General features: G+C 43.2%; 1 protein-coding gene across 43 annotated transcripts in view; it reads left to right on the top strand.

The window, feature by feature from the left end:
* Positions 1-21,572, top strand: part of TRDN (triadin) — a 1,868,677-nt gene extending 1,847,105 nt beyond the window's left edge. For 42 of the 43 annotated variants that reach the window (XM_069234794.1, XM_069234791.1, XM_069234779.1 and 39 more), the window contains 2 exons: positions 17,862-17,897; positions 21,090-21,572. In XM_069234794.1, the coding sequence (XP_069090895.1) occupies positions 17,862-17,897; positions 21,090-21,238 (185 nt within the window). In that variant the 3' untranslated portion in view covers positions 21,239-21,572. The remainder of the gene's footprint in view (positions 1-17,861; positions 17,898-21,089) is intronic. The other variant, XM_069234785.1, reaches the window with a different exon arrangement.
* The last annotated feature ends 942 nt before the right edge of the window (positions 21,573-22,514 follow it).

The following is a 22,514-nucleotide window of genomic DNA, read 5'->3' as shown; positions in this document are numbered from 1 at the left end:
TATGTTGGACATCTCATGTACCTTATTAAATTATTAATTTTCATATCATATTTTTTGACTCTGCATTATGTGCACTCCTGTACGTGGAAAAAATATGACGCCCATGATGTATGCGTGGAAAATATGACGCAACATGGACAATATGTTGGATATCTCATGTACCTTATTAAATTATTAATTTTCATATCATATTTTTTGACTCGGCATCATGTGCAATGTTATGCGTCATAAAAAAATGACGCACATTGTGTATGCGTGAAAATATGACGCATAACAGAAAAATAAAAACGGCGGCCATTTTATGCAGGAAGTGATGTAATAGGATATCCTGTTTACTAAATCTGTACTGGGAGTTAACTTTCACTTTCACTTTGCAGTCTCTGATTTATCTAGACTGTGTGGTTGTGTGAAAGGTGTTGTCCTGTGTTTAACTGCTTTTGTGTCCTGTGTACCTTGTATTTTGTCTTTTTGTGATCCTAGTCTTGTTGCATAATATTGTCTCAGTCTGTTTAGTCTAGTTTTGTCTAATCCTGTTTTTGTTTGTATTGTCTGTGGGAGTCTGTTCTGGGTAGCATAATTTTGGGGTTAGTTGGGCTATTTTTCTCATTTTTCTTTTTCCTTCACAACTCTACCTTTCCCCATTTCCCACTTTTACTTTATTATTTCATTTGTCTAATTTTTTCAATAAATATGTCAGGTAGGCCTCGCCTTTCCAGGATGGGTGAGGATGAATTGGGGGGATTCATTTGGCTCGTTTGCCATTTCCTCCCACTGATGCTGGAGGCTGGGGGCCGTGTGATACAGGGGTATCACACGGAGGCACGGAAAGTCCGGTGGGAGAAGGTGCGCCATCACCTGGTCCAGGTGTATGGGAGCATGCGGAATGTCCATCAATTAAAGCACCGCTGGGCAGATCTGATATCCAGGGAACAGGACCTGCTGGACCACCTTGGACTCAGGATTGGTGGCCATGTTGGTGAGTACAAATCAATTACATGGGAATAATAGAAATCTGTGTGGGGACATGTGATGATAGTTACCCAATCTGCTAGATAAGTAGCTGACTGTGTGTAATGCTAGGGAAACCTAGGTCCATGTTTATACATTTCTATCCCCGATTTAGCGCCACATTTTCCCGCAAAAACGGCGCCATCTTACAAAATATATTTGTATTTTGCTAGCTTGCCCCGTCAAAAAATGATGCAAATGCTGCGCTACAAAAGTATAAATATGTGCCCTAACGTGTATTTGTTGCACAATGTTTAGTAAGACCAATGCTAGCAGTCAGATGGCTCATGTTTTCAACACATACCAGATGCCAGTAGCTGTATGTAATGTAGTGTTGCATTTGTGTCAGACAAGCGACACGTTAATGCCTCTATTTGTACTCTACAGGTCATATTGGCCAGTGAGTAAGTCATGTAGAAACAACATACCTACATATGTTGACGCCATAGCTAGACAGAAAATTTGTAACCCATGATGATGCTATAAATGTGTGTTGCCTTCACGTCACATGAAGTTAGATATGTTGGCCACACATATGTCACATGTGTGTCTGGTTGCTGTGTGTTGAACATGTCCACCTAGCCTGTTTGATTGTGAGGGGTCATGCAGTCCTCAAGTAACCAGCTTTTGGATGTCTCTCTGGGATGCACATGCTGCGATGTATGGAAGACATTATTGTTGGGGCATACTAATGGAGGGGTATCTTTGACAACACCTGACTGTCCTGGCCAATGCATGTGTGTAGTAGGGTGTGTAACTGTAGCAGGAGACTCATCCAATGTTAATGTTGAATACAAATTCATCCATGCAGTATGAGCATGTGGGAAAGTGTATCATTACCATTTCATATTCACACAGTGTCATTGTAACTGCAATTATTTGTCACTGCACCCAGTCTGAGTATATTCTTCCTTTCATGCTTTACAGGTGGACCAGCCCCGTACACCGTGGGAGAGGTGGCACATTTTGAGGACCCAGATACCTACAGTGAGTGTGGCCTGAGTGCTATTTTTATTGTTTGCTAGTGATGCATGATGGACTACTGTGTGTTCAACAGAATTCATGATTTGATGCGCTGGCCGTTCATTGGCATTGTTGCTTTAGTGGGATATCAAATAGCACTTCTGTTTCCGTAAACCAATACCTAGCCATCTTTCAGATTTAGGGGCTGTGGGTCATTCCAGTTGGGCCCCAATGGGGAATGGGATGAGTCATTTGGAATACACTGGTCAATGTAAGACTTGGTCGGGGACTTGGCATGAACTGAGTCTGCATATCAGACTGTCATTCTCCCATATAGCTTTGGCAAATGGCTTTGATGGAAAGTGCATCTTCCTAGTTGAGGATGGACTGTGTACACTGTAGGTTGGATCTTCTGGGGGCATGTACTGCCACAAGGTGAACTAGAAGTGTGTGTGACTTGAGTGCAATGGCCTAGGTGTTCTGTCGACTCATGATAATGGGTGTTCTTGCTCCTCTGTGTGTGTTGTAAAACATGCCTCACTGATAGTATGTGATGTTGGCCTAAGTCATGGCATTTTGACATGTGTGGACCTTGGATGTGACAATGTTTGGCTGACTCCAACGTGTTGCTAGCCCTTCATAGGTGTTGTGTGTGAAGGCACATACTTGTTGAACTATCTATACACTCCTGGGTGTGCATTGAACATGGGATTGTTGGTTGTTATTTCCACACCACCCTCAAAGACTGCCATGTTAATGTGAAACAGGGTACCTAGGACTGTAGCAACCAGTATGTTACACGTACTTGCGACCTTTTGCGACTTGATTTAGAACCTAGGGCCAGATGTAGCAAAATGTTTACAAGTTGCAAATGTCATAAATTGCTCTTTGTGATTTGCAAACGTCTGTTTGCTATTCAGAAATGTATTTTGTGATTCTGAACATACTTGCAAAATGCTTTTCCAAATCGCAAATAGGAAGGTGTTTTCCCCTCCTATTTGCGACTCGCAGTGGTATGCAATTCCATTTGCAACCGAGTACGTGGTCGCAAAGGGAGTCGCAATTATCATCCACTTCAAGTGGATGGTAACCCACTTGCTAACTGGAAGGGGTCCCCATAGGAACTCTTCCCCTTTGTGAGTCGACCTAAATCATCATGTACAAAACAGCCAGTGGTCCAAGAGACCACTAACTGCCCTGAAATAATCCAAGATTGAAGATTTTGTATTTTTTTCAAAGTGCACCTCGTTTTCCTTTCAGGTAAACGGGCTACCCTTGGGAAAAAATAACCTGCTTTATTTAAAAGCAGTCACGGCCATGGAGGTCTGCTGTTCCCAGCAGGCCTCCATCCCCGTGAGTGCCCATAGTCGCTAAGGGGTGCAACTTGGAACCCACCTCATTGATGTAAATGAGGTGGTTCTTAGCGACCCCATAGCGACTCGCAGACGGTGTCGGAGACACCGTTCTGCATTGCAAATTGCTAGTCGCAATTTTTCAGCTTCCTACATCTGGCCCCTAGTGTACACATTCGGTTATGGTCCATGGGTTCAATATTAGCACACAACTAATTACAAATGGCATTGAGTGAGGATTGTGATAGTTATCACATAGAGTGACATATCTAGTGAAGTCAGTATGCGGAAGAGGTGCAGCCATAACGTCAGATGCCTTAGGTATAATTTGGATGAGTAGTTTAGGGTGATGTCATCCATCACGTAGAGACATGGATATGTTAGGTGTGAGATGGCCTTATGTATGCATGCTTCACATGTACTTCCTCTGAGCCTTTCAGTGAACTATGTTGTGACAATTGCTGCAACCAATACATTTCTAGTAATGTACAAATAACCCATTGTGCTATTCCACCCAATGCAATTCCAAAGGTAAATATTTGCCTTTTCTCTTCACAGCTGCAAACATGAGTGCCGCAGATCGCAACCATTTTGAGAGGCGTGCCATGAGATACAGGCACATCCTGCAAGTGCAGTGTGGGTACCGGAGGATGGCCCGCAAATATCATTCGGATCGGGCCTCCGGGGCGTGGTGGGCCACACCACAGGCTCACCCTACATTGCCACCAACAGCCACCGACACCACATCCACCAGGTCTCCCCAAGTGGCCCCAGCAACGTCGGGAACAATAGACCCTGGCTCTTCCTCCAGACCTGTACCCAGCCGTGTTGGGATACCAGGACAGTCCAGTGGGCAACCAACTCCTGCCACAACCTCAACCTCCGCCGGCACACAAACAACCTCAGACCCTCCTGTTCACCCAGCTGCCTTCCTGGCATTAACAAGAAAAATGGACAAGCTCGTCAAGAAGGTGGACAACCTGAGGGAGGATATGGGCTATATTAAAAAGCGGGTCCGCTCCATCAGGCAGACACTACGGAGGGCGAACCTGTAGGACTTTTGCCCTGTAGAACTTTTACCCCTCCCCTCTCTCCTCTTTCCTATTTTCTACTGTTAGTTGGGTTTTGGGGATTAGTATTAGGTAAGTATAGGTATTTAGCTTAGTTAGTGTTAGGGAAGAGGGTGGGGGGTCCTTATTCTTTCTATCTTTATTTTTTGTGTGGGTGGGTGGGTGGGGGGCAATGTTGGGATTCGTGTTAAAAATAAAAAAATAAAAAAAATAAAAAAATAAAAAAAACTTTCAAAAAATTACAAAAAAATATATGTTTGTTTAGGATAGTATAGTATGAGTGTAGGTTAGTAAGTGTTGTCCTGCATGTGTCCTGTCTCATAATGGTGGGTGGGGGGTTGATGTTTAGATCGTTTTGTTACATGTGTAGAGTAAGTTTAGCTTAGGTTAGTTAGGGACAGTTGTGGGTTAGTAGTAGTCAGGTTAGATTAGTGTAGGTTTACCTTTCCCTTAGTTGCCTCTTGTGTTACTCAATAGAAATAAATATATAGTTGACCCTTTACATGATGCATTAGGTGCTACTTTATCATGGCCTTGACATCAGTGTAGCTGAATGTTTTAGTATGACATTTGTGTCCTATGCTCGCCATCCCCAGGAAATTGAGGTTTAACATGCCAGCTACCCGTGTGCTAACTTGGTAAGTATCCACCATTTGGGAGACCCACCATTGGTAGTGTGCATTGATCACCAAGGTTTTGTGTTGGTATGTATCCTACTTCACAAAGAGTGCTTCCAGACTTGTTATTGTGGGTAAATTGAGAGGTCGGACAGCAGTGTGAAGTTCAGGGAGATCTTTGTAGATGAGGAGTTGTTCACACTCTTGTCTCGTTGCTTTCATTGCTGACCTACATCATGTGTGTACTGATTCTGCATGACTTTCCTTCATGGAAGTATACTCCGTAAGGGTGATTGATGCAGTGTAATTTGTTAATGTTTCCTTACATTTTGCAGCATTATTTCTTATTTTAGTATTGCATGGTGCCTACATTTCTCAGCCACCATTAGTTGTCTAGAATAGCTATAGATGGTGCATCATTCTGTCCAACACAGCATGATTGTGTGTGGTTAGTCCCTTCATCAGTTATTTTCATCAAGATGGTAAGGCTATGATGCAATCCTGGCCACTGGACAGATGTTTCAGAATACATGAAATCAGGACAGTAGTATTGAGAATCTACATGGTTGCCACACAGGCACTTTGGAGTTAGGTACTGCACAGTTGAAGTGTGAAATAACACAGAGACATAATAGGTGTGCAAGTGCTATTTATTTATAGGTGCTGTAGTGCAAAATGTCCATTCACCATGTTTGCTGAGTCCGTTCTGGTGCATTCTTACATGGTGATCCTACAGAAGGGGTGTGGATGATGCTCCTGACATGCTGGGGTGATGTCACAGACAGTGCAGAGGGACAGGAATTGGCAAATAGTAGGAGAGAGACATTCACTGGCAATGGGGACAAGTCATACAGTGGATTGCAGAACAGTCATTGAGTGTAGTTGTAGTGAGACTGGCATTTGACAAAACGTAGGACCTTGGTCAAAGTAGGCCATGGTGCAGGGACTAGTGCTTCCGGGTACTCTTCTGTGTGAATGTTATCTGTTCCATGTCTTCTTCTTCTGATGTGTGTGTTGCCTGGTTTGTCCTTGTTGTTGTTGGTTGTGAAGGGGCAACACACACCTCAGTGTTAGAAGACATGGAGGCAGACATCCCGGGGGCTGCTCCCTGTGGAGTTATGAAGGGCAGTACTGCAGCAAGGAGGGCCTGCTGGTTTTTTAGAATGGCAGCCACATGACGATGGTAGGCAGCCAGGTCGGCCCTGAGGGGTTCTATGTTGCATTCGTGCACACGGTGACTGGATTGCAGTTGTAGTTGTTGTGTCAACTGGATGACAGCTGTGCAGATTTCCTTCTGTGTTTTGACACGTTCCTGCAAGAGAGATGTTCGGGTTTGCATAGCAGCTGCCTGATCCTCAGAAGACATCATGCACGAACGCACCCCCTCAAGGCTGGCTGCCATAGTTTGCATCCCCACCCGCACCTCCTTGGCCAGCTCCTGCTGTACCCCAACGACGGTTCTTTCGAAGCTGATGCCAGTGTCGTCAGAGTCCTCAGCTGTGTTGGAGCTAGCAGGTCTTACAATTGGGGTGGCGGGTGGTTCTCCTGTGGTGGCTGCTTCTTCTGTGCTCCTCCTTGTGACTGAAGGTGGGGTTTGGAGGCTTTCAAGGACCATTTTGGATGGTCTCCTGTGGAATGTTTATGGGCTCGTCATCCATGTCATCAGGGAAATCAGGGACAGGCATATCGTCAGGAGATCCATGTTCCTCTGCAATGAAACAGGGTACAATTAGTGTGTCTGTGTTGTGACAATTTTGCACTAAGATACAAGCCTTTGGATGCCTTAACTTTGTGCTCTGTTTTTGTCTTGGTATCTGCTGTCCTTCATATGGGCATTGTTGTAGGCCTATGGCCCACCTGTGTGTCACATGTATGATATGGAGCTATCAGACTTGTCTGCCTGATCGCCTCTAGGTGTTGCTTTGACAAAATTTAGGGATGGGCATGTTTTTGTCCTACTCCTCCCTCCGTGTTTAACTATTCTTATGGAGGGACATTTTGTTGGGTGGGCTCTCATTATCCTACATGAGATTACTGGCTTTCTAGGCAGCAGGATAGCTAATGGTGTGGGGGACTAAGTCTGACACACTTGTAATTAACTCTGTCACCCTGATTCTTTCTTTTTGCTCTGGCTAACTAGCAGTGCCTCTGGTCTCCCACAGCAAAGGAATGTTTAGACATCCGAGCGCATGACATCTTTGGAACTTCACAGGGAAGTCGTGGTCACTCAGATCCTACACAATTCTCTCTTTTCCAGTATGTTCTCATACACAAATGACAAAGACAGTACTTGTTTAATATGATGATTTCATTGTACAACTGACTTGTACATATTTAGGTGTGAGCCACAATAACCCAAACAATACAAACTGTTAGAATTGGAATAGTCAGCAGGAGAGTAAAACATTAGTCCAAAGCTATCATGCAGCCTAACTGTTTCTACTATCCCTCTGCTTGTTCTATTATAGCACAGCATGTTAAGCTTGGAGCTTGCCTGTCTGAATCACTGGGGAGACATCCTCCCTCATATCAGAGCAATGGCCTGCGATCTGGTTCTGCATCTGCAGCAAGTCAGGCAGCGTCTAGTTGTGGTTCTCTGTTTGGAAACTCCCTCTTGCGTGTCTTGGGACAAGGAAGTGATTTTATGAGTCATATGTCATCGTGATGACAAAGTGTCCCTACGCAAGAATGCCAAATCTTAACCCCTACCACGTCTATCGGCAATGTACCAGACTGTATCCTTGACTAGGACACAGAGTGAATATGTTCTGCCAAACTCCAGTGCAGAAGTAGGCAAAACAGTGTGATTTGACTAATTAACAACACCGTAGGACTGGCTATTTGCTCAATTAACTGATAGGAAGGCCAATAAAAAGCATTTAGTGCAAAGTGCTCTGAGGCTCTTAGATGTGAGCAAATGAGTAAAAGTACATTCAGGGCAAGGTGCACAAAGGCCTAAAGCCTGAAGCTAATGCGCAAAGTATTCGTTACACTTACAACACTACACTTTGACTGGCTGTGGGTGTTGTGAATGCCCTGGCAGCACACTTGCCTCTCAGGACCTGCCCCAAACACTTTTTATTCACATTGCCCGAAATGTACATGTGACGTGGCATATCCTATGCATGTCAATGTTAGGATGTGGTATGGATGTAAACATTGTTGATGTTTGAAGATGATGTTGGGTCATGCGTGTTTAATTGGATTGGCCTGTTTATCGTATGAAGGTTCTATTTGGTTGTCAGACTGTGCAGGTGTGTTTCAGTGACCAGTTGCCTGTGTCCCCTCCTCAATGTTGTTGTCTGAGCAGTATGACATTAGTGATGTAGCCTTGTTAGCCAGGCACGTGAGACACCCTGATGTATGCAGCATGTGTGTGTCCTTAGTGCTGTGTGGCTCCTATTGCTGTTTACTTTGCTTTATGTATGTGGCAAGTATGGACATTCGGCATTTGAGTGTACTGGTGCCTTTGTATTATTTCTATGAATAGTTGCAGATGTCATCCTCACCCCCTAATTTAGGTATGTATGTTCCATGGGGAGGTTCCTGCCATTTGGTACTATAGCTGCACAGAGATGAGAGGTGTTCTTGTCAACTGTTGTGGCAGTTACATTGCAGTTGTTGTTTTGGCTACTGCATTACTGATAGGGACCTAGTTGATGTAGGATAGATTTTGCAAGACAAGTGCCTGGATGTGAGTTTGACGTAGTGGCCTTCCCACCTGTCGCTGCTTTCCCTTGGCTCTATTGTTGTACTTACAGGATGGCCCCATGGGACTGTTGTTGGTGCTGTATTTTGTCGTGGCCCAGATTCAGTCTGTGCTGGCCATGCCCCCCTGCCGTGCCCCTTTACCCATGCCACTTCATATGTGTGCTGACTTACATGCATTGTGTAGTGGGTATCCCCCCCCCCGCTTACAGTCCCCATTATTGCAATTTAATTCCCCATGCGACTTACCCTGCATGTGCGTTGTCTCGTGGTAGTCTGCGCTGTCCTGTCCTTGAATCCCTGTGACAATCTCCTCCGGGATGACGGCTGCGACCATCTCCTCCATGTGGTCCAGGGCCTCCTGTTGTGCTGGACTCCCCCCTCCAGTCTGCATTGCTGCCTTCCTGTTCCTGGCCATTTTTTCTTTTGTCCTACGTTTGCAGTCATGCCAGCGTTTCTTACACTCGGTGACTGTGCGGCGTTCTTCAGCCACACTGTTGATCTTGTCCACAATTTGTTTCCATATGGCCTCTCTCCTACTGAGTGGCAATTTAGAGGTGATGAACAATTGGTGCTGGTGTTCCGTCACCTCTTTCACCAGGATTTCCTGCTCCTCTGCACTGAAGCAACACTTTCTTTTTTTTCTAAAAATGTCCTGGTTCCGGTATGGATCCTCCTGGCTGGTTCCTGGTCTGCTGTCATCCTCCTGGGGTCTGTACTGGCTTCTGGGATCCATTTTGGCTCTCCTCTGCTGAAAGGGCAGTTTTCGCGCTAATATTTGACGCAATAGCGTCAAGAAAAACAACGCTTTCCGGTTTGCGCTGTCGTAAATCGACCCACAGTGATTTGCGTCGCGTTAACGTTGGTTTCCTTTACGAAGTAACGCCGCTGTGTGCGTCACGAAATAATGACTCCCACCTGTTGGTTGCGCCGCCGTACGTCAAAGTATAAATTTGACGCCCGCACGGCGCATCCAAATGGCGTTAGCCGGCGATAATTTTTTTGACGCAAAACTGCGTTAGCGCAGTTTTGCGTCAAAAAGTATAAATATGGCCCATAATGTTTTCTCTGCGTACATCCATCCTAGCTCCTAAATGGGTTTAGGCTGCTTCTCCTTTAGCCTTTTGACTCTTTAGCGCATGAAATGGTGCAATGGCAACCTCCTTCCACTCTCCACCTGCGATACCCTTAGGTTTGTACAGGGAGAGATGAAAAGCTTAGCATTTCTTTTGTTCGCAAACCTTGTTTTTCTTTTTAAAATACTGGACATCGGCATATGCTGAGGCTTGGAATCGCAACGCCTTACCGTGTTTCTGTGCTAAATAATGTACCAATTTAAATTGGCTTTGACATCAGTTTCATTCTTAAATCCATTCTGCACCGTTTCAAATGTTAAAACCACATTGCTTCAAAGGCATTAATGGCTGCTAACAAATAGGTTCTAAGTTGTAATTCTGAAATCTTATTTAAAGTATTGTTCTAAACTTTCTTTGTTAACTGGTCTTAGACCTGTCAGTCAGCACATTTATTTATTTTGGTTTTACCAAAGAAAACCATAAAAGAATAAATAAGACACGTATAATAAAAAAGTTAAAATGGCTAGAATAATTAGACATCCATCAAATACCTTAATGATAGCAGCTCATTGAAAACTCGATCAGAAGATAATAATTGTAAATACAGCACGCCCGGCCTAACTTGAATATACTTCAGACCTCCTAACAAGGATAAAATATACCTCAGCCTCAATTGTGTATAAATCCCACACAAGAAAGTAAAATGCAACCTGTCCTGGACAGAAAATGAGTCACAACCATAAGGGTCCAGAATTCTGACTTTGTGCCAACCCCTTGGCACAACAAGTAAACAGTGTACTACATCTAATCTGAACGTTGTTAAAAGGTAATGATGCTTTGAGTTTAGCACTGAAGCCACATATGGTTTCATGAATAAGATATATCTCAAATCAGCGCAGGGTGTTTTTTTTTATTCATGGATTTCTCCCGTCTCTTCTGTGTGAGAGGAAGTTAATTTTAGCCCATCTCAGGTCTGACTTCTTAATCCAGTCGGGGTTAGATAAAAGTTCCAGCACTCTAAAAACACATGTAATCAACCAAGGGATCCTGTGCACCCCATCAAGCTTCATGCAATCCCTGAAAATGGCTCTATGAAGCCCTATTCCACTGTTAACCTAGACAGCCACCTGATTAGAGGGCAGAAGGCAAGAACAACAGAATACAGCCCACACCTAATTCCTCATGAGCTATATATGCAGGGATGCTCTGGAGAAGAGACAGCAAGCATCTTGCAGAATTAGTCTCAGCAGATTGTAATGGAGAGGTACCCACATAGCCCCAAATATCATATGAAACTGCTGAAGCACATTTAGCTTGATAGATCTTTAACATAGCATTCAACAATTTGTTGTTCCGACTAGTGACAAAGCGCCTTATTATGAGTTTAACGGTCCCACCACGGGACCCCCAAACTCACGGGGAGGACGCCACAGCCATAGCAGTGACATTCCTGCTCAAGCAGATTACAATGTTCCCGCAGGGTTGGCTGGCTGCAACATTGTAATACACGTTCCTGCCGGGCTGACCGGTGGGAACAGTGTTAGGATATTGGCCTCGGCTCCTGTCAAGGAGCCGAGGCCAATATCCTAATAGTCTAGCACCCTCGGAATGTGCACTGTCTGGAAAGCTGACAATGCGCATTCCGACGATGCTGGGCACTTCCTTTCTGCCAGCCTTTTCATGGCGGGCTCCCCACCATGGAAAGACTGGCAGAAAGAGGGGTTGTAATCGCCCAGACTGTGCTAACTTCAGTGCCGCCATGGCTGGTGGCAAGCCCGACTGTTGTCATGCCATTGGGACCTATGTTCCTGGCAGGAACAGCGGTCCTTTGGCAGTCTGACTGCCAAAGTCATAATTTGGCAGTTGGACCACCAAAGCTGCTGTGGTGCAACCGCCACCGGGAGTTTGGCGGTCTCATGAACGTCAAACTAATATGGCCCAAAGTCAAACATAACAGATATAGATCTTACTAAAAGTTCTTTTTGGAGGTCAAGATTGTGGACCATGACCCTTTACCATCAAATTGCACACCCAAATAAGGAAGCGGAGACCCTGCTAATTTAATGTCCTTGAAGAAAATGGCTTCTTGATTTTGCTGATGTAGAGCTGGCTACTGTTATATGTGATCTTGTAAAGTTGTGATTTTGTAAAGTTGATACAATGGTCCAGGAAGTTCATGAAGGTGGCAACAGATTCAAGTAGGTGCTTGAGGCCAAGACATGCTCTTGCTGTTAGGACAGCACCATCAGCATAAAGAAGTTCTGGGATGGGTCTAACACCCACATGAGGCAAATCCTTGACTGCTCTGATAAGGGCAATTTACTGTTTGTTGATATACAGATTAGGGTTCAACATGCACCTCTGTCTAACCCCCTCTTGATCGCAAAGTGCTTGATGCATTGGCCATCAGTACCGTATATCACCAAGACAAACACATCCTTATGCAAATCTCTTGCAAAAGTGAAGCGTATACTACCCCACTTGCCACAGCATATTTATTTATAAGCAGGTGCAAATGTAAATACTGGTCGAGGGTGCTCCAACCAGTCATAAATCCATATTGCAAATCAGTAATTACATGATTATCTTCCTCCCAGACAGAAGGTCAACTTAAAAGCACCTGCCCGGCCACCTTTGCTACATAATCACTAAGTGAGACAGGTCTGTAGTAGCAAGGGTCATTCTTGTCCCTTTTAAAAAAAACTGAAATGATGATGGAGCAGGACCTGGAAAGGGGTGTTTGTTTTCTCAATTTCCGTAATCTGGGTAGTATACAAATCAGAGGGAACCCTGCACAGCCAGGGATTTATTTGTAGTTAACCATGGAGGAGCTTCAGCAACCTCTTTCATCTGAAAAATGTACCCTGGCTAAGAACTACATCAGGCTCTGATAGGGGTAGGCCTACTGAGTTATGAACTCCTTCAAAATGTTTTAATCAACTCTCTGGGGAAATATGAAACAAACAGAGTTTCCCTCAGGCTGGTTTCAGGAATTACTTTAGACCTCTTTAACCTACGACCTTGATGAGTGAGCGCTATGTTTCTAGTAACAAGCTCGACAGAAGTGTTAGTGCCAACTGGGCCCAGGCATTCACTATTGCTTGTATTTTTACTGTGTATGGATGGTAAGGCCATTGCAGACCTTAGGTAGATTGCGCTCAACACTGTTTCACTGTAAATGTATATTTTACTTTGTCGTGTCATAGAGTTCATAGACAACAATATAGATAACCTGCTCCCTTTTAAGTGACTTAAGTTTCGGAAAACCTACTGTTAGTGTGAAATCACTTTTTTAAGCAGCCCGAATCTTCACTACATGCTAGGTTCCCTCCATTGCATAACATGTTTTTATATCTCAATTTAAATACCTGTGACTCTACCATGCTCTGGCGCCTTGTTCAGTTCACTGGCCTATTATACCAGATGAGACTGACTGATATACAGAGTTTTAACGGAGAAGCTAATGGGAGCAGCTTCAATTACGTGGAAAATCCTAATAAATACACTCTAATGTTTCTCCTGACATAGAAGCATATGGAGAAAAGATGAAGGTCATCTTGCAGAGATGGATTGGCAATCCTGCCTGATAGAACTGAGGAAGGTGGCAATGCGGCCAGGAATATGTCTAACTCGCTTCAATATTGTACATAAAAACTTAATATGACCGGAGCAGAGTATGGGCATAATTTAGATCTCAGGGGACGAGTTACTACATGGTGATGGATTTCCCATCTGCCAAAATATAAATCCCATTATATCCTATGGGATTTGTATTTCGGCGGATGGGATATCTGCCACTGATGTGAATGAGTAATTTATCTACCGAAATCTAAATCAGGCCCATATAGGTTGGCCTAGTTACAAAGTGCTAGAAATGTCAAGGACACATCTCTATATTCAGGGGCATTTTTATCAATAAATCACGTGGTTCAACAAGTCACCTTGCTGTGCTGCACTGCATGATAGGGAAAGGGCAGGAATGCCCCATACTTAACATTGTATGGTTCATTCCTGGCCTCTCCCTGCACTGGAACACAATGGGCTGCCTAGCACCAATGCAGGCACCTTTGCATCATGGTGCAAGATTGCCTACTTTATAAGCAGGAATGTTTTTATGCAGGAACGGACACCTTCCTGTACATAAACAATCCTGAGAGGAATTTTACTCTTTCTGTGTGTGCTGCAGAATGCAGAGGTAACAAGGAGAGATAAAAATCTTTCTCCTTGTTACCCCTCACGTTTTTGACACATTCCCAAGTCAATCATTAATAGTAAATCTGGGGATGCACAAAGATCCATGTGTGAATGCGTGGAAACACCCACTCTCCACTCATTGAAATCCTTACCAGGACAGAGTAACAGAATGCAGCGATTTTCGCTGCGTTGTGTTGCTTTACATTTATGAAGTCCTGCAAGGCCAGGCCTTGCATGGCTGATACATCTAACAGGTTGCAAGAGCAACGCAACTGTTTGATGAATATACCACTCAGTGTAGACATATATAGGTTTATAGAAGTGATATAGTGCATGAGTTCTTTGCAACACTATGCACCAGTGTTCCACTGATGCCACACTTTGCCATCTTAGGCATCCTGAATGATGGTGAGGTGCTCAGAAATAAACTCCTGCTGTGTACCTTGGGGTTCAGGACTGCATAAAGGATGTTGCAAAAGAAATGGGAAACCAACTGTTCCCTACAAAAACGAGATGGTATTCAGGCACGGACCAGTGTATAGAACCTCAAATTGTAGTTTACAAAAGTAGGCGATGTCCACGAAAATTTGTGAGTGTGGGGACGTAATGAAACTATCAATGATACTAATGAGACCTTTCCTCTGACCACTTCAGCTGAAGGAACCTTTGGGTGGGTGGTGGTTTAACTAGGGGTTGGTCCGTCGGAAGCTGGAGGAAATTTATAGTTAGGCTCACATTTTAAATGTACAAAACCATAGAATTTCACCTGTTATTGTTAAAGTTATCTCAAGTAACTATAGCTTGTGCCTTAAGGTATCTATACCCACCCGAACCAGCGCTGCGCAAGACGTTTGGCCATGAACAGTGGGGGTTGGCCGCAGGGCCTGGCCTGCAGCTAGTCCCTGCGGCCAACCCCTATAAAAACCCAACCCCACACGGCCCCCTACCCCAGGTGATCTCCACCCCAGGGATCCCATTCCCCGAGGCCCAGCCTAAATATGTAATTTTTTGGGAGGGCACACCCTCCAGGCCAATCTCGGCCCCAGAGATCCCATCCCTCGGGCCCAGCCTAAACATTTTTATTTTGGGGTGGGGGGGGCGCAGCTCCCCTCCCCAGGCCGATCTTGTCCCCGGGAACCCCATCCCTTGGGCATGTCCTAATTATTGTTTTTGGGGGGTGGGGGTGCCACATGGCCCCCTCCCCAGGGCCAATCTCGGCCCCTGGGATCCCATCCCCTGGGGACTGGCCATGTGACCTGGGTGCCCCTCAGGGCACCCTCTGACAATGTTGGGGACTGTGAGGGGAGCTTGAATGCCCTGCGGTCCCAGCCGACCCCCCTCCTCCTGTAGGAGCCAGCATTGCAGTCACAGAGAGGGAGCTGCTAAAGCTAAAGCAGTGTCAATACTAACAAATGGTTACAATATCTATATATGTTTTACATTTTCATAATTTAAGATATTGACACTTTGAAAAACTGCATTTTGACACAACGCATTTGAATGTCCTCAAGTGTCCCAAGACTAAGACGTAGGAAAACATAATTCATACAACTACACAAGCAATAGGATGGCAAAATCTATGAGTAATGGTTGACTAAACAGAACAGAACAGGATCCACACCTTCCTAGTTTGCGGTAGTAAAGTCATTAGGTTTATGGCTGCAATGGTACCAGAATATTGTAGTTTGAATATTTTCTGAGATAAAAATCAATATTGTTTACTAAAATATTGCTGTGTAGGAGTTAATATTATTAAATATACACTCAATGGGAAGATATTTAGTAGAAGATATATAGCACACAATAATTATGTCAGAAGATATTTCTGCATACTATAGTCAGACATACAGTCTTCTTGCTAGAACCTAGAACTAAGTCATTTCACATTAAGCAGCCGGCAAAATACCTTAGAAGGGTCTTTAAGTAGTAAATCACCTAAACTCCCTTGTTCAACTTGCACTATTAGGCCTTGCTATGTATCAGAGTGTACTTCTCATAAAGAAAAGGCGGAAATCATGAAGTAAGGGCTTTTTGTGACTGCGAACCAGCCCTTTAGCGCGCCAAGACTCTGCCACCCGCGACAACCTCCAATGCAAAGTTCTGGTGAGATCTGTTGTGCTGACAGCACCCACAAACGAGGACCGGCAACACGAGACTCACTTTGCACTACAGCTATGACAGCTGGTGAAGACTGCCAATGCACAGCTAAAGCAATGACGCAGTTACGCTTGAAGGCTCTTCGCAATACAGCAATGACCATCTGTGAATACTTTACACAGTGCCACTAAATTAAGCCTGACTACTTTTGTGCCAAGCTAGATAAGGATTAAGCAAAGGTTAATTTAGCGACATCTGTGGTTCACCATGAAAAGGAGTAAGGTTGTTGCCTTAGTGGGGCTTTCACTCTTCTCAACCAATAGTCAAATTTCTTATGCCAACCCTGTTAGATCCAATCACAGTGAGACTGCAATCTTCAACCATACTTGGTCAGGCAAAATTAATAAAGCCCTTCGCTTAGCACAACCGAGTTACCTATGCTCCTTTCTAAAAATATTGAGCGAGAAAAATGCTTCAGGAGCAAACACGCTTTACGATTTGAGCAAATATTAGGTAGGCATCATCCTGCTATGGCTCAGTCATTCTCCATAGATCTCTATCCTTCAGAACTATCTGTTAGAAAAACTTTTATGGATTGCTCTCTTTATGTCCCTTAAAAATGATAAAAACACACATATTGGTACTATATTTCAACAATAATCCATATGTTTCCTTTCTTGGCCATTCTTCACCCTTCACTTCACTACTAAACTCCCCTTTTTGGTTGCCCTCTCCACCCATCATTTCCTATTCACATCCTAACATTCCATCTTCCCTGACCGTCACTTCGTGCCTAGCCCTAAAATCTACACTGATTCCTTCACTCTCTCCATCTATGTGGACCTTCTCTGTCCTTCCTGATTATTACCATTTTCCAGATGGTTGGCTAACTTTGGCCTTTCCCTACTTCTATTGTTTTATTTTCAGTTTATCGCTCTCACATGCATTTTTTTTTACAAAACGTTTACTCATCTCTTAAATTCTTCAAAATACAGCACAACGGCGTGGTCTTGGTAGAGCCACACGCTACACAAATGTGAAATACATCCAATAATATATTTCTGCAATATTTGATCAGACATGAAAATCGCTGCTTTCCACGAATGGATTGTTTAATTTTCTAGGACATATTTGAAGAAGATCATACTTTTTTAAATTACGTCCATTGCAACTATGGTTGCTCGTTTCCTTTTTTAGGCAAGGTACACCCTTTTTTCAGTCTATGTTCTGAAAATGATAGCTATCACTTAAACACTACTTTTGCATTCGTGGTGAATGCAAAAAGGTTTTCTTAATGGCATCATTGACAGATTCAGGAAATCGTGCTTTTCTATGTGTAAGGCCTGCTTGCTTGGCGTTGTTAATGTCCTCAATTTTGGTTACTTAGATTTTTCTAAAATATGAATGATAATAGCATTTAAAACAAATTGAAATCACAACTCAGCGTTTGGAGGAAAATATAACACTTAGTCAATGTTAGTTTTTTTCTATCTGTGCTGCTAAAACCGGCTGCATTACCTTTTCAATGTTGTAAAACAAATTACCTCTTTGGATTATTTATATAGGACTGTTTGTCCATTTGAAATATTTTGTGTAGCAAAAACTCTTCATGAGGAATAATCTACCTGTTATGTAGGGAAATATCATCATGTTCCACGCAGTCGAAGTGCGTTTTGCTTTCTATAATATCTTCAGCTGTCATTTCATGCCTATTGCTTTTTTATAAGTATAAGATTGCTCGAATAAACTACATTGATCATTCTTTCTATGTTTTAGAGACTTCAAACGTTGCTCCGGTAAAGATCGACAAAGGTACTGCATGTTTGAAAAACGATAATTACCTTTTTTTATATACAGTAAGCGTGCAAATTACAGTAGCCAATGCGATGGTCTTTAAACTACATTCGCATGATTATTGTGTGTCTCCGCCTGTCATTGCAGCGTCCTAATGTAGAGCTCTTGATTTTCTCACCTGCCTTATGAATGAACTCTTGAACAGCCAAGGGTATCTGATGAGTAGAAATATGTTTAATTCTTAATTCCCAATCATTCTAAACCATTATGATCATTTAGATGTTGGGGAGAAGATGGGTTTTCTCTATAAAAGGGTAGCTGAGAAGATATTACAGCATTACTACAGTCCAGAAGAAGACAGACTCCATTTCGTCACATTGCTGGTCAGCAACCCGTGACCACTGTTGATCGAAGGTGTTGGTCACGTTTGCACCGAGATCAGATAGTCTAGCTATGTGATCTGAATTGGCAGTGATCACAGCATACTGGCCAGCAGATCCTGCTTCTGACTTTGTGTGCACACCCACGAATGACCAAGGGAAGCCGGCGGACATTGCTACTGTTAAAGGAAACACCTGACTAGTTCTTGACAGTGGAGAGGTGTTCTGGTGATGAGGTTACGGAGAGAGAGAAGAGGTGGAGGACTGTAGAAATGGTGTAATGTCAGTTGCTATTATTAAGCACAACGTTAACATGGCTCTTGGTGTCAGTTAAATCCCTTTGCCTAAAGTTGAAGACATCATCCTCCAGACTTGGATTGGTGTAGGGTATTTTTCTCTCACCTCGTCCTTCTTTTCCTTACCCCCTTCTGCCCATCTCTTATGCTGGGCCCAGTACCAGGTGTCCTCCGTCAGGCCAGCGGCAAAGTTACTTGCTACTTCTGTGTTCTTCTGGACGTGGTTGAAGGAAAAAGAATGCCTGCTGGTATTTGCAGATCGGCTACCAGAGTACATGCAAATCCGGCACTCAGTCAATGTATGCAATACTACCTTCACTTCAACAATGATCTTTGGATTGAGTGGACATAGTTGGCGTCTAAGCATATTTGCTTCAGTGAACAGTAGCCTTGTTAAATGTGCTCCGCACTCACATGGGATGCTATTTGTAGTAAGAAAGTTTGAATTTATCACATTTACCACGTCATTATTGCTCTGTTTCTATACTGCATGACAGTTCCACATTTAAGTTCAAGGTATTGGCACTGAATTTGGCTGCCTTGCTAAAATGATTACTAAACTGGACCTGGAAAGGTATGCCAAGCAGAGCTTTATACATAGGTGATCACATATATGCGTTCCTGTGCAACATTAAACTATACACGTGCCTGAAGTCACATATGACGTGTTGTCACAGAAAATGCTCACACACAGTCACTGTTTCATAATGAAGGTCTATCTCTAGTGATACAGTTGTGCCTTGATGAAAATCCCTGCCCCTTTTTACTCTTGTTACTAATAGGCCAGATATGGATGCTTTAAGGCCTACAAACGTGGAATCTGGATCAATAATGCATGTGACCACTTACAAATATTTCATCTAGACTACATTTAACGGTGGGTGAGGATGACATAGACATCTGAATCTGCCAATGGCAGTTGGCTGCCTGGTCATACAGGTAGAAGGAAGCATTGTATGACTTGTATTTCAGTGCTCAATAAGAAGCAAGTTCAAATCGCTTTACGTTGGGAACTCATCATTTGGCCTGTTCCTCTGGGCACTCAAATGAACACAAAGGTGACATATTTGCAAGTCATATTCCATCACAGCATATCTTTGCTAGTGCCCCTCATTCAACGGCCTGTATGTGAACTGCATATGTCATGGAATGCAGGCCAATTCATGCTGGGATGTTTGTGATTTGACACTGTGTTTAAATTACCACAGGTCAAGTGTGATCAGCCAATCCAACTCTTGCATTCTGGTTCTTTTCTTCTAATACACGTGCAGGACTACAAATATAAGAATGAAAAATAAAAGCCATGTCTGGATGAGCTATTCACATTTGACAAAGAGCAGCTGAACCAGACAGTTCTGACATTTCTCATGCCTTGAACACCACCCATTAAGTCTACCACCCACTGTGGGTCTTTTGAGCTGAATTGTGTGAGTGGACACATAACATCAATCAAGGCAAGTTGCAATTTCGGAAAATGATTTCCAAAAGAATGCCATGAGGTTTGAGCCCAAGGAGGTCAATAGAAAAATGAAATGTGTTGGGAAAAGCACCACAGTCTAAAAGTGAGTCAGATGTTATATATGTAATTGGCCTGAGAAGTATGCCAAGTTGAAGTACAGTTTTTGTGACTCTTGCTTAAAACAATTATGTACATATCTGCTGGCATCCCTGCCAGTATACAATACTTTAAGGTGTAGAGCTAGGGGCATGCATTCTTCTTCTTACACAGGGTCAAAGTCCACACCTACATCAACGGCCAACCATTGGCCACCCCAGGGTCTGAAAACCTCATAGTCCTATCACCCACAGTAGCAATGTGTTTAGTGAATCTCCCCTCAATTCTGTTATCTTTACTATTGTTAGAATTGCAGTGAAATGACACACTTCTGGCAAATCTGTGATTAATAATCTTTATGATTGATGAAGCTCCTAAGAGCTGAGCTAGAGGGCCTTAAGGACAAATGTAGTTTACTGCTGCAGATTTCCTAAGCGAGTTTGTGTCGGACCCTAGTCCCATTTCACATTTTAAATTTGCCTGGCTTACGTAGCCTGGCGGGTAGATTTCCTACAACCTGCTTCAGTAAGTGATTTGTAGAATTACAAAAAAAGCTATGTAGATGAGTTGTGTGTTTAGAGATGATCCCCACTCTGTTCATACTTTTGATTCACCGGAGTAAGAAGCTACATGCGCACCACTATTTTCTGTGTTAGGGCAGTTAGTGAAAGTATGAATGTTTTGAGTAAATATATCCCAACAACAGATAACAAACTCTTCCTATAAAAAACATGCCTCACTCATGTACATTTATATGGCATGATCAATGAGTGGGCCCTAGAAAGTTGAACCTTTAGTGGGAAATCTGCATACATCCTATTTTCGTGCTCTGTGACAGGTGTCATAGTAACGCTATTGATCTGACCTGATAGAACTTGTTGTTGAATATCTTACGTCTTTATATTTGAAGTATTATGAAATGAGAATGTGTTTCCACATTGCTCTAAACACCTCTCTTTTCCGTTGATTGCCACTTCAGCTGCTGTCCGCTTTTTCCAGTGCGTCTTCCTTGACGGAATCAATGGCTATGGATTTCCATTTCCCTTCACACCGGCCTACAGCCCGGAGAAGAAACCCAACAACCCAAAGCATGAAGGTGGGCAGAAGACGAGAACACGAGGACATTAGTCGCTCATCACCGTGGACATCAGAAGATCTCAAAGTTTAGTACTTCTACTGTGTGGGTCACAGAGAAGACTGTGGGTGGCTCAGCTTAGAGAACTGTGATCTGAAAGATCACTGTATGCTGGAAAGGCGTTCACAGCTATCCAGTGAAATGGAATGTGTATTGGTAAAAACGAAATGTCACTAAGGTAGAGACGTGAATGTACAGCATTCCTTTAGGAAAAAGCTGGAGTACAAAAACCGAGTATGCTGATCCTGTGTTTATTCTCCTTCTTGCTATGTATGTATTTTTGCCCTAGTTTGCTTTATTGAAATAAATAACCTGCTTTCCTCATGAGTAACTTCAAAGTGTAAATTATAAATGGTTCTGCAACCCAGATATTGATTGTAACTTTGAAACAGATCTGCACGTGGTGAGCCGTCCAAACGATGAAAGCTTTTCATAGAATGTGTCTGTTTCAAGATTGATACACCTGCAACGAAGAACAGGTCATCAATCGCAATACCTTCACCTAATTCACTAGGACACATTCTCACGTGAGAAGGCTGGTAAATTGATGACCGACTTGATCATCATATTTTGGGGGAGAGAAATCAACTATAGAACCAACCAGTACAACAAAACGTTAGAAATACATTTTCATACGGAGTGCTGGTCGACTCAATGTGCCTGTCAGAAAATTTGCAACACACGCCAAAACATAGCTTTGGAAACAGATTGAAAGTGGCAAAGGCAGGGCTGCAGTGACATGTAGCCACACATTCAAGCCCATATTTATACTTCTGTGGCGCCGCATTCCCGTCATTTTTTTTATGCAAAAGCAGGTCACACTTACAAAATACAGGCCCATATTTATACTTTTTTAGCGCCGCACTTGTGTAATTTTTTGATGCAAATTTTGCGCCATTTTTTCTTCAAAAAGCGGCGCAAATGCGATGCTAAAAAAAGTATAAATATGGGCCACAATTGTATTTTGTAAGTTTGTGCTGCTTTTGCATCAAAAAGCGGCGCAAATGCGGTGCTAAAAAAGTATAAATATGGGCCACAATTGTATTTTGTAAGTTTGCGCCGCTTTTGGGCCAAAAAGCGGCGCAAATGCAGCGCTAAAAAAGTATAAATATGGGCTTCAGTGCTCTGTGAATGAAAGCATAGCATGGGTGCCTATGTTGTGATTATCTCTGCATATTTAATATGAATCAAAGCTGTCTGCTTAAATTTTCTGGTTTTTGAGACACTGAAAGGTAGAGAGTAAACAAAAGCAATCTGAACGTGCTAAAA

The sequence above is a fragment of the Pleurodeles waltl genome, chromosome 5 (assembly GCF_031143425.1).
Source record: "Pleurodeles waltl isolate 20211129_DDA chromosome 5, aPleWal1.hap1.20221129, whole genome shotgun sequence".
NCBI classification, from domain to species: Eukaryota; Metazoa; Chordata; class Amphibia; order Caudata; family Salamandridae; genus Pleurodeles; species Pleurodeles waltl.
Note: the sequence above shows the minus strand (reverse complement) of the source record. Positions and strands in the feature narration are given on the sequence as shown.